Source organism: Doryrhamphus excisus, chromosome 6, assembly GCF_030265055.1.
Source record: "Doryrhamphus excisus isolate RoL2022-K1 chromosome 6, RoL_Dexc_1.0, whole genome shotgun sequence".
Taxonomy (NCBI): domain Eukaryota; kingdom Metazoa; phylum Chordata; class Actinopteri; order Syngnathiformes; family Syngnathidae; genus Doryrhamphus; species Doryrhamphus excisus.
Genome location: NC_080471.1, coordinates 22,999,589 through 23,012,093, shown reverse-complemented (window position 1 = coordinate 23,012,093; position 12,505 = coordinate 22,999,589). Strand labels below are relative to the sequence as shown.

Here is a 12,505-nt window from a genome sequence, read left to right as displayed (position 1 = left end):
GTTTGAATGCTGCTGAGCATCGCGGCCCCTCCACCAGCATTACTGTCTCATTCTAACCGTAGCTGCACACCACCGTCTCCTGGGGTTTTCTCACCTGAGGGCAGCCTGACATACCAAATGCATCTGATGAAAGAGAGCTAGCTTGTTGTGTTTTTGCTGTAATATGAAAGCTCTCTTCACAATGCTGACACCTTTTATGCAACTTGAAAAAAAAAAGAGTGACTGTCCCCTGCTGAGCTAGTGATGCCCTCCTACTCCCTGGTTGAAACAGAATAAGCAAATAATGTGATTGCACGCTTTGTATTGCATTTCTGTGCGGTTGTGTTATGAAACATCATCGCTTTTGATGCGACAACCATTGCAAGGTGAACGCTATCTCATCGGAGGTGAGATGCAAACAATGTTTGATTGAGGTTGTTCAGTATGGACTCATTTTAATACCGCCTCGATGAAGAAAAAAACGTTTTTTCATCTGTGCTCAGTGTTTGAACTGCAGATTACAATATTAATCCACAAAGATTAAGGATTACGGGTTCGAATCAGAAGGCACATCTGGGACAAATTGAGGTCATATTCTTCGAAGCCAGGTTTGTGTCCTTTGTCTGGATTTTCTATGAAGGCATACCTTGTATTGTTGCATCTGGGTCATTGGACAGAGGGTAAAAACCACATGAATGATGCACGGTGTCGCCCGGTTTCATACATTTACATGTCAAATGTGTCGTTCGGAAGTCTTCCCACAACCTGACACAAAACCTGTTTATTTAAATGATTTAGAAGTAGTCATTTTCTGTGATACAGCGGTTTGTCGGCACATTACAGCAAGAAAGTTTGAACCTGCTGGCTGATTTTCGGCCTCACCGGGCAATGTGTGTATGTTTTTTTTTATTATTTTTATTTCTTAACTTTTTAGTAGTTCATTTTTTAATGCTGCTCTAGATATGCAGGATTATTTTTCTACTTTTACTTTACTAACCTGTCAAAAACAGTATGTAATTTTCAATTTGGCCAGAGGAGGGCAGCAATGTGTGCATAACATCAGCCTTACCACCCACTATAACCTCATACAGTCAATAATTACCTTTAACGAGCGGTTTATTTAGATATGCAGATTATGTGGACTTGAAGATGATTGATATTTTTAGTTTAGCTCAGCTTAAATGAAAAAATATTAATTTTTCATATTTAACGAAGAATATATTTTAAAAAATAATGGTCTATAAATTAGTTAATTTACAGTTTATATTTGAATGGGCAGGAAATATTGATACTTAACCTGAATTTATATATATATATTTAAATATATATATAATGTAGTTTATTGACGTCTTCTACATGCATCGATAATACAAGTTTCATTCAGCTATTAGATAATGAAGCGCACTTCAACGTTGATAGCTGAGCTCGTAGCCCCGCCTCCCTGTGATGATATTCCCCGCGTTTTAATTGGCTGTCGGAAGCCGTCACTCTTCATCCTCCCAGGCTAGGTTGCTCTGCACCTTTCCAGCTTGCTCAATTGATGAGCAATCCTGAGCTTCAAGCGGCTACGTTGACGTCTTTTATTGGAACTACACAAAACCGCGTTACTTTGTTTGGAGAGGTTTGAAGAGATTATCTCGACCCCCCCCGTTTCGCGGAGTTGTTTTCCTCGCTACGACGGCATCTGACATTTAATCCCGAAGAGGCGCTATAGGATTCTAACCACGGCTATGAATCGCTGTTTTTTTAACGCTCAACTGTTAATGGTGTTGTCATCTTGAGGAAGAAGCAGCCTACTTTTGCAAAAAAAATGGCTGAAATGCACCTGCTGTGGAATATCGGACTCCTGCTCCTCGTCCACGGTGGATTCTAAATGGAGGAATAAGATTGGAAAAAAGCGATGGCACATGCCTTGTTGTCGCGGTTCATGCGTGAAGCGCTTAGCTCCGAACCGGGCGTGATGACAACCGAGTGCCCCTCCTCTCCCGGGACTTGAATAAAAAGGCGCTCCCCGACACTCCAGCCTCACTTTTTTTCCACGATCTGCCCACTCAAGATGGAGCTGTGACATGTTGACGTCTCGTCATCTGGCTCATCTGCTTACATTCAACTCCTAGCGTGGGACGTCCAAGTGTGCAACGCGGATGATCCCGACGCGGGAGGGATTTGTGTAGATTATCGGCAGACTGCTATTTTGCTCCGTGTTAAGTGAATATATATCGGCTTTTCACCGGCTCCTTTGCAACATGAGAACCGCAGCCACATGTCGACCCACAGCGGTGTCACCTCCGGGTGAACCTGTCCGAGCTATTGTCTCCACGATGCAAACGGAAGCGGTCCACTGAGCCCAGACCCCCCACCCTTTGAGGACAAAACCCACCCGGACGCCTGAACGCCTCACTCCGGATACGTTGTGACTCTCACTCGGGCCGCCAACCGGAGGATGTTGGAGTCAGGATGCTGCGCTTCCCCGTGAAGAAGATCCGGAAGCAGTTTAAGCTGCTGCTGCTTCTCGTGCTGCTCACCTCCGCGGTGTGGTTTACTTACCTGCACATACACCAGGGAAAGACCATCAAACTCCACTTTAATTACGGCAAAGGCAAGAGCTTGTTTATTATTCTTTATTATTTTTATTTTTTAATGTTTTTTTTTATCATTACTCACAAAAGGTTAGGGATTTCCCAGTGAAATTTCACCATAAAACTAAAACTTAATTTGACCATTACTAAACTTTTGTTGTACTTGCATGATTATGTCATATAATGTCAATCCATAAATAATGGTAATGGTTTTATTTCATTTGAACATGCATCAGATTACAATTGAATGCATCACATAATCAGTTCCCAGTTCCACATGTCCAAAAGGAGTAGGAAGAAGCAAAGCTTATTAAATCCTACCCCTCCATCTGGTACTTTTACAATCAGTAACTGTTACATTTGTTCACTTCCTGCTTTCCTAATATAGTTTTTATTATTATAATTTAATCTGTATTTATAAAAAAATATATAAAACATATATAAAAACATAATCACAATCAGTAACTGTTACATTTGTTCACTTCCTGCTTTCCTAATATAGTTTAAGTTTTTTTTGTAATTTTTTAATTTTTTACATTTTTCAATTTTTTCCATTTTTAAAATTTTTAGAAAGTTTTACATTTTTGCATTTTTTTTTTACATTTTTTTTTTACTTTTTTTCCAAATGTTTCCAATTTTTTTTACACTTTTTACATTCTTTACATTTTTTCTTTTTTCTTTTAATTTTTTTTTTTTAATTTTCAATTTTTTTTATCACGTACCGAAGTACGAGGTGATATGACCATCCAATGACATAATGGCTACCATAGTTAATGTTAAATTTAGCAAACATCAACTGCTTGTATTGTTTCTTGAATTGGCTCATCGTTGTGCATTGTTTGATTTCCTTACTCAATCCATTCCATAGTTTGATTCCACATACTGAAATGCTATGGCTAGCATAACATAGTCCTAGCATAGAAGTGTTTCAAATGTACTTCTTCCCTGAGATCATATTTCTCCTCTCTTGTAGAGAAGTATTGGATGACATTTTTAGATAATTGGTTGTTTTTAGCCTTATGCATTATTTTAGCTGTTTGAAGATGAACTATATCAGCAAGTTGAAGTATTTGTGATTTTAGAAATAAGGAGTTAGTATGTTCTCTGTAGGCGGCATTATGAATTATCCTTACTGGCCTTTTTTGCAGTACATTTAGCGAGTGAAGATTGCTTTTATAGTTATTAGCCCATATTTCCACACATAATAATATAATATAAAATAATAAAAACAAAGTAGGACAATTATCGTTCCATCATGTCAGACCTATAGTCAATCGTGTTTGTTTACTTCCTGTGAGATATTGTCACTCTTGACAGGTACATGTTGAATAGTTGTCACACAGGGTGCACAGAGAGTGTCGAGAGTGAAGCAAATCCTTTGCCCTGAGGTTAAACAATCTGATGTTTTATGATGAGGTCAGCAAGGGGACACCTTTTGATTGGTTGGTTGGCAAAGGGTTCCCATCTTCACCTGCTGCTTCCGAGGCATGATGGAAATCTTAAACCTTGGAACTTAGCAGGGCTGCACGATTGTTGCTTCGAATTGAAATTGTCATTCGGATACACACGAGCTACTTATGTATACGTTTATGTATGTATTTTTAATTATCATTAATATTATTCCATTCATCATAGTGTTGTTGTGCTTTACTAAAATTTCCAATGATTGTTAATGAATAGAAAGAATGAAAAAAATCATTCATTTTCTACCGCTTATCCTCACGAGGGTCGTAAGGGTCAATCGGAAAGTTGTCAGACTGCGTTCTTCTTCGTGGTTTTTTTTCTTTCTTCTTCTGTTGTTTATTGGCGGTTGGCAAGCAGCTTTCGTGTGCATTAGCGCCATCTGTGGAACAGAATCTAAACCCTTCTATACGCCATTCACAAGTCCAGTTTTATTAAAAAAAGAAAATATATATCTATATAAAACATGTGCCGAGCTTAATTATAAAATATTAGCAAGATTGAACTTTATCTTTTCCTGTTCCCGGGTGCGTTCTTTCAGCGAATGCTGAGATATGACGTAGAACGCAGATCGAGGCGTTCATTGATTTTAAAAAAATGGAGGCGAAAAGTTTGTTTTTGATTCAAACTAAATTTCAAGACTGGACGAACGAAAAACCGGCAATACGGAGTTATTCCAAGAAGTGAAAGAAAAACTCGAGGAAGTCGGTATCACGTGATGTTGGTGTTTACGTTTTACTGGGCATGCCCCATTGACTATTCTGGTTGATTATAGCGGCGCATGTAGACGCGCGATTGGAATATTCCTTTCCATGGATACCATTGCTTTCGGAAAGGTCATTCGGAAAGAGAAAAACTCCTCATGTAAACGTGGCTATTTTTTGAATGATTTTTCGAATAAAACCCAAAAACGTCATCATTGAGGAAGTAGATCGCTTGTGCGTTTGTGCAGCCTGGTACCGTCTGTCTTAGTAAATAAATATATGATGAACCCACTCCTATTACACATTTAACATGGAAGCATATCGGCTGCAGCTGTTGGTGTAAAGCGATACACAATGATTAAGATGTCCTTGACTATATGCACACACACACACACACAAACACACACTGTCACACACACACACACACACAAAGGATCCTTTCCTCGTCTTCTGATCTTGCCCGCGGCGTTTTGTCACCAGTTACGTTCATAGTAAACCGAGTTGTATTACTGTAGTATTCGAATACAGCAATTCTACTCATTGAAATGTGGTCGTTAACAAGGACTGATTAGGGCACTTTATGAAAGAGATTTTAAAAAAGGCTGCTACGCTACATTCAAGTCAGGGAGGGAGGTGTGACATCATACACCCTGAGGTTTTAAATTAGCTGCAGTCATTCACAGGGAGGGCTTTATGTAAGGCAAATCTAAACACCATTACTGGAAGGAGTTGTTGATTTATGAATCATATTTCCTGGTTGTGTAGAGATGAAATGGCAGATTACTATCTCTCCCGCCCTGCAGACAGTGACAATACTGTATGTGTACTACTATGACACTATTCACTATACAGTGCAGTTGTTTTTATTTTATTTTATTTATTAATTTGTAATTATTTTTAAATTATTTTTATTAATGTAATTAATTTGAATTAATTTGAATTAATTAATTTGAATTAATTAATTTTAATATTTTTTTAAATTAATTGTATTTTTTACACGTCAAACGGTATGGTGTAATTTCGAATATAAATGTGTTCCTCGCGGTCGAGTGGTTAGCGCGCAGACCTCACAGCTAAGAGACCAGGGTTCAATTCCACTGGCGTTTGCATGTTCTCCCCGTGCATGCGTGGGTTTTCTCCGGGTACTCCGGTTTCCAAAAACATGCTAAGTTAATTAGTGACTCCAAATTGTCCATAGGTATGAATGTGAGTGTGAATGGTTGTTTGACTATATGTGCCCTGTGATTGGCTGGCCACCAGTCCAAGGTGTACCCCGCCTCTCGCCCGAAGACAGCTGGGATAGGCTCCAGCACCCCCGCGACCCTCATGAGGAAATAGCGGTAGAAATGTCACTATTCACTATACAGTGCAGTTGTTTTTATTTCATTCTTTAAATTAATTTTTTATTAATTTTTATTAATGTAATTAATTGTAATTAATTAATTGTAATTAATTTTTTTATTAATTGTATTTTTTACACGTCAAACGGTATGGTGTAATTTCGAATATAAATGTATTGTCGAGTGGTTAGCGCACAGACCTCACAGCTAGGAGACCAGGGTTCAATTCCACTCTCGGCCATCTCTGTGTGGAGTTTGCATGTTCTCCCCGTGCATGCGTGGGTTTTCTCCGGGTACTCCGGTTTCCTCCCACATTCCAAAAAAAACATGCTAGGTTAATTAGCCACTCCAAATTGTCCATAGGTATGAATGTGAGTGTGAATGGTTGTTTGACTATATGTGCCCTGTGATTGGGCTGGCCACCAGTCCAGGGTGTACCCCGCCTCTTGCTCAAAGACAGCTGGGATAGGCTCCAGCGTGAGAATAAGCGGTAGAAAATGAATGAATGAATGTGTTAAGAGTAAAGAGTTCAGCGAATCGTCTGACTGACTCGCTCACTTGCCGTCTTTTCAGGTTTGTGCATCTAATTGACCGTCTTCCATTAAGCAGGCATCTGAGCGGGTCAACTCACTTAACCTCTTATGAATAACATGTCCCCTCTTGCACCAAGGGGTTTCTAAGTGAGACGTAGCCGCCGTTCCTGAAAACGGGACTCCAAGAAGCATGTAAATATTCATATCAGGCTGTTGCGCAATCTCTCCACGCCCAAATATTCAGTCATTCTTGGCATTGCAAGGTGAGATACCGAGCTTATCTTCCTTGAATGTGAAATAGCAGCTTCTCATTCTTATTATTTACCGATGGAAAAAATACAGTGGTTGTTCTTGTCTCAGATATTTATTTACGAAAGAATTGGACGAAGCTGTACATTAACATTGTTTTTTAATGCACAAGATTAGACACATGCAATCCAGAAAATGATATGTAAACGTTACACTTCGGGGGGGGGGGGGGGGGGGGGGGAAGTGGGCTAATAAATTGACAATAAAAGCACAAATACTGCGGATTTCAGAAAACAACATATGGAATGATACAGCACTCTACAAGAAGCAATGAAGTCTGTAAAATTAAAGAATTAAAAAAAAATCCAAAAATTGTTACAACTATAATGATGAAAATGGTAATATTAATGATGATTTTAATAATGGTCATAATAACAACAATAATAATGGTAATAATGATAAAGATTATAACAATAATGATAATGACAAAAACAATAATAATATTACAATGATAATAATACATGATTATATCTTGCAAAAAGGGGTAGGCATTTATAAGCTTTTAAGCCTAATATAAAAAATGGAAAGTTATATTTTGATTGATGTAAGAAATGCACTGTAATGTTTCATATATTTGCCCAAATAAAATAAAAAAAATATATATTTTTCTGTCAGTGAAAGAATGACATTTTACTATCAGTGCCCAATTCCTTTTAATGTTGAATTATTATGATATAACCGGGAACACGACTGATCTAATTGGATTCATGAACTGTGTAGTAACAGGTCATTGAAATGATTACTTATTACTACCCCGTTCTTTCATTGAGCAAATTTACGGCACACTATATCTTCCCTTAGCACGTCGCAGTTAAAGTTTTGTAGCTTCATTCTATTACAGTTAGTAAAACAGGCTGTTTTGTAGTTGAATACGACATACTGTTAGTAAGAATATATGTATATTTTGCTTTGATATGCATATTTTGGGGCTAAATTAAGCATTTTCTAGCATAAAAATGGCTAAATGAAATAAAGTACAAATACATTGCATTCAGAAAACTCATTAATAGAGGCTTTGAATTATATGTAGTATTCTACACTAGGAGTCAGTAACATTACTGTTCTTGATGGATGGGACAACAGGCTTTTATTGCAGGTTTGGGCATGTCCAGAGGGCTCTAATAATATTAAAAAAAACATATTTAGATGGTTATAAACATGTTTTATTAGGAAAATATAGCATTTAGAATGAAGGAATCCTACTTTGCAGGAATTTGGAACAAAAAAAAAACTCGATAAAGAATGGATTACTGTACAGCCGTCGCTTGCTACATCATGGTTCAAACATCACTCCCTCATTGTGTTGGTTTTAAAAAAAAATTAATTCATGAATTAATCAATGACCTCTGTTTCGTAGTTGACTGTGGTCTATTATTAGTCCAAAATTATACAAGTTATATGTATTATTATGGTCACTAATGTAATGTAACATTGATAAGACTTAACATTTGATTAGATTAGCTTCACATCGCAAGCAATCAGCCACAATATATATGAAAGTAGAAAAAAAAAATAGTTATCCTCCCATTCCGTGTGGAAGTGGTGTTGGGTTTTTACTTTTTCCTTCTTTTTAACGCAATTTGAAACTTTTACTTAAGTTTTCATTCAAAAATTCACACACAAGATGCGTAAGATTTTGATTTATGGCTCCCGTCAATAGAAATATCATATATATAAACACACAAACATATCATGTGTACAGTCTTTTCTTTGTAAAAAAAAAAAAAAAAAATTCCAGGCTTGTACTGGTGCATTTGTATTCATTTTTTGCTTTAAATTTCCTGTCTGTTTTACACAATACAGTACATAATATAAAGGATAAATTACCATAGCGTATTGACCTTATGCTAATAACAGATAGAACAAACATAAGCTGGGATAAACCATTCCTACAACTTTTTTTGCTATTTTTATTTTATGAATATGTGCCTTGGTTGAGTATTTTTATTTTATTATTTTTTTTTTAGAGGTAAAGTACCCTTATGTGTCTGTAAATGTTTGTGGCAGAGGTGCTCCACTCATCACAAACATGATGCATATGTGTGTTGTTTACACAAGAGGTCACTTCCCACTCAAGTCAAGTTCAAGAGCACCGGTGAATATTTTCGCCCATTTTCATCAACGGCTAAGCTTTCCGGATTGGATCGGGGCAAAACTTAAAAGCAACATGGTTTTTCCAAATGTGTACTTGCTGTACTCTGCGCCTATTTAATCTGAATTTAAATGAGGAATGTGTTGGCAGGGTACACGGCAGCGCATATTAGATGAGTGGCACATTTATGCGGCCACCCCAGCTCCACAACAGCCCCCCTGTTTTCAAGCATCAACAGGTCGTCTTAGGAGGAGGAGAAGGAGGAGGAAGGCGGGTGGGAGTGAACGCTGCATACAGACATCCATTGATCAACTATGAATACACACATAAATACACACTAGTTTTTCTGTACAAATATGGTGCTTATCTATATTGTGGTAAATGCTCGTCGTACACAAATATACTTCACATTTGAAGCAATGAAGAAGTCAGATTGGTTATTGTGGTAAAATTATTTTCTCCAACTTTATGCAAAGTGCTGACCAAAATACCAAAAAACTGATTTGCATACTTAATATCTACACAAAAGCGTTCAAAATATTGTTGCAGTTTAAGTTGGATTTGGCCTGTTGCATCGCAACGGCAATACCCTCTGGCTGTCTTGCTGTCATGGTAACAATGCTCTCTGATGTCACCCTCTCTAATTTTAGCTCTTGTGGTTCTTACGGTTGGTCAGCTTTACCTTGCCCGGAAGCTTTATGTTTCTGTAATGGTAAACAAGCGCTTGAAGTACTCACAGTAGACACTGGTATCTGGTTTAATTGCTATGAAAGTTAGTATTGCTGTTGACACCGGAGGATAGATTTTATTAGATTTTCTTACTTTTGATATTTACACTACCGCTCAAAAGTTTGGGATCACTTGGACATTTTTTTTTTTGGGCCAATCTGAGATATGGCTTTTTCTTGGCAGTCCTGCTATGAAGTCCAGTATCCTATGAAGTCGCCGCTTCACTGTTGATACTGACACTGGTGTTTGACGGATACTATTTAGTGCGGATGCCAGGTGACGTCTTTGTCTTAAACTACACACTCTTCTTGCACAATTGTGCAGCGTTTTTCTGTCCTTGTTAGACCCAGTTTGTGTTGAGTAGTTAACAGCATGGTAAGAGATTTCTGTTTTAGTTTAGATTTTTTAGATGGGTTTTCTAATAATCTATTAGCCTTATAAAATGATTAACTTGGATTAGCAGCCATACCAGGAGATTGATGTAGAGGACTGACAGTTGTTGATAGTAGGTCTCTATGCAAAAATGTACATCCTTCTTCCGTCTTTTTGCACAATTATGCAGCGTTTTTCTGTCCTTGTTAGACCCAGTTTGTGCCGCTCTCTGAAGGGAGTAGTTAACAGCATGGTAAGAGATTTTAGTTTTTGTTTCGATTTTTTAGATGGGTTTTCTAATAATCTATTAGCCTTATAAAATGATGAACTTGGATTAGCAGCCATACCAGGAGATTGATGCAGTTGACTGACAGTTGTTGATAGTAGGCCTCTATGCAAAAATGTACATCCTTCTTCGTTCTTCTTGCACAGTTGTGCAGCGTTTTTCTGTCCTTGTTAGACCCAGTTTGTGCCGCTCTCTGAAGGGAGTAGTTAACAGCATGGTAAGAGATTTCTGTTTTAGTTTAGATTTTTTAGATGGGTTTTCTAATAATCTATTAGCCTTGTAAAATGATTAACTTGGATTACCAGCCATACCAGGAGATTGATGCAGATGACTGACAGTTGTTGATAGTAGGCCTCTATGCAAAAATGTACATCCTTCTTCGTTCTTCTTGCACAGTTGTGCAGCGTTTTTCTGTCCTTGTTAGACCCAGTTTGTGCCGCTCTCTGAAGGGAGTAGTTAACAGCATGGTAAGAGAATTCTGTTTTAGTTTAGATTTTTTAGATGGGTTTTCTAATAATCTATTAGCCTTATAAAATGATTAAATTGGATTAGCAGCCATACCAGGAGATTAATGGAGAGTACTCACAGTTGTTGATAATAGGCTTCTATGCAAAAATGTAGATCCTTCTTCCGTCTTCTTCCACAGTTGTGCAGCGTTTTTCTGTCCTTGTTAGACCCAGTTTGTGCCGCTCTCTGAAGGGAGTAGTTAACAGCATGGTAAGAAATTTTAGTGTAGATTTTTAGATGGGTTTTCTAATAATCTATTAGCCTTATAAAATGATTAATTTGGATTAGCAGCCATACCAGGAGATTGATGCAGAGGACTGACAGTTGTTGATAGTAGGCCTCTATGCAAAAATGTAGATTGTTCTTTGAAAATCATCTGATGAATTTTAATTAATAGTAAAAATTGTTTGTGAAATGCATGGAAATTTGTTTTTCAATGGAAAACAAAGAAATTTGCAAGTGATCCCAAACTTTTGAGCGGTATTGTACGTATGTAGCGGACAGATTGATTATATAGATACAGTACATATGGGTACATTTTATTAGTTGCATCTACACTACCAATGTCACAGATACCCATGAGAACGTTGATTCCCAACCACTGTTCTGCAGCACATTAGTTGTACGTGAGGGGTCATTAGGTATGACGTGGGAAACTATCCAATTTCACTTAAATTTGATGTCTTTACTGCAAATAATGTGCATCTATCTATCCCAGTGACCTGCAGTGAGTTCAATTAGGTTGCAGACACAACAATATCGAAACTGGTCGAGATAACGCCAATTCATGTGCCATGTGGACAACAATGTATGGCGTGAAAGTGAGAGTCCAGGAAAGAGTCTTCTAAAAGAGAGGGAACCTTGTTTCCATGTGATGAAACAGAGCAGGGGTAAATTGAAGAGAGGAGCACAGAACAAAACAAATAACTTGCTCAGTGAAAAGCAATTTCCGGGGAAGTCATGTTTTATATTTTAGGTGGGCTTCTGACGTGGTTGATTTGGGAAACACGGTAGTATTATGTTGGCTGCGGTTGGTATCAGCCGACAGCTTCAGGCACTTTTAAAACGGGGACATGTTCTGTTTTTCCTGGTTATAAGATATTGAGAAAATAGACTTGTTGCAGTTCCCAACAAATGTTGGCAAAGTCAGCTGTAAATGAAACCCTAAAGAATCCTTCATTCTGTACATCTGTTTCAACACCTGGGCGTGTTGGTTCTATAGCTGAATGGATGGAGTGAGTGAGACCTCCTGTCAATGGGTTTTCGGACTGTTTGTATTCTATTTGCCCGTAAATGTCACGCTTGGCACGCAATAGGTGACCGTGACTGGTTCAGTATAACTTCTAGACCTGGATTAATGTGCCTAGAGTTGCAACAATTAATCGATGATTAATCAATTGTCCAACTAATCAACTATTTTTGGTTTCAAAATACAAATATCCTCAAGTGTGTAATTTCCTTAGTTATCCATGAAAGCATATCTGTTTCAACACCTGGGCGTGTTGGTTCTATAGCTGAATGGATGGATTGAGTGAGCCCTCCTGTCAATGGGTGGAGGCATTTTCCCGCATTTTGCTTTGGCAAGGCATGTAATTTATCTATGTATTTATGAAA

General features: G+C 37.8%; 1 protein-coding gene across 2 annotated transcripts in view; it reads left to right on the top strand.

The window, feature by feature from the left end:
* The first annotated feature begins 890 nt into the window (after positions 1 to 890).
* The window catches only part of LOC131131725 (N-acetyl-beta-glucosaminyl-glycoprotein 4-beta-N-acetylgalactosaminyltransferase 1-like), a 162,975-nt gene continuing 151,360 nt past the window's right edge, over positions 891 to 12,505 (top strand). Inside the window, exon 1 of one of the 2 annotated variants that reach the window (XM_058076688.1) lies at positions 891 to 2,578. In XM_058076688.1, coding sequence (XP_057932671.1) covers positions 2,437 to 2,578 — 142 coding nt within the window. In that variant the 5' untranslated portion in view covers positions 891 to 2,436. The remainder of the gene's footprint in view (positions 2,579 to 12,505) is intronic. The other variant, XM_058076687.1, reaches the window with a different exon arrangement.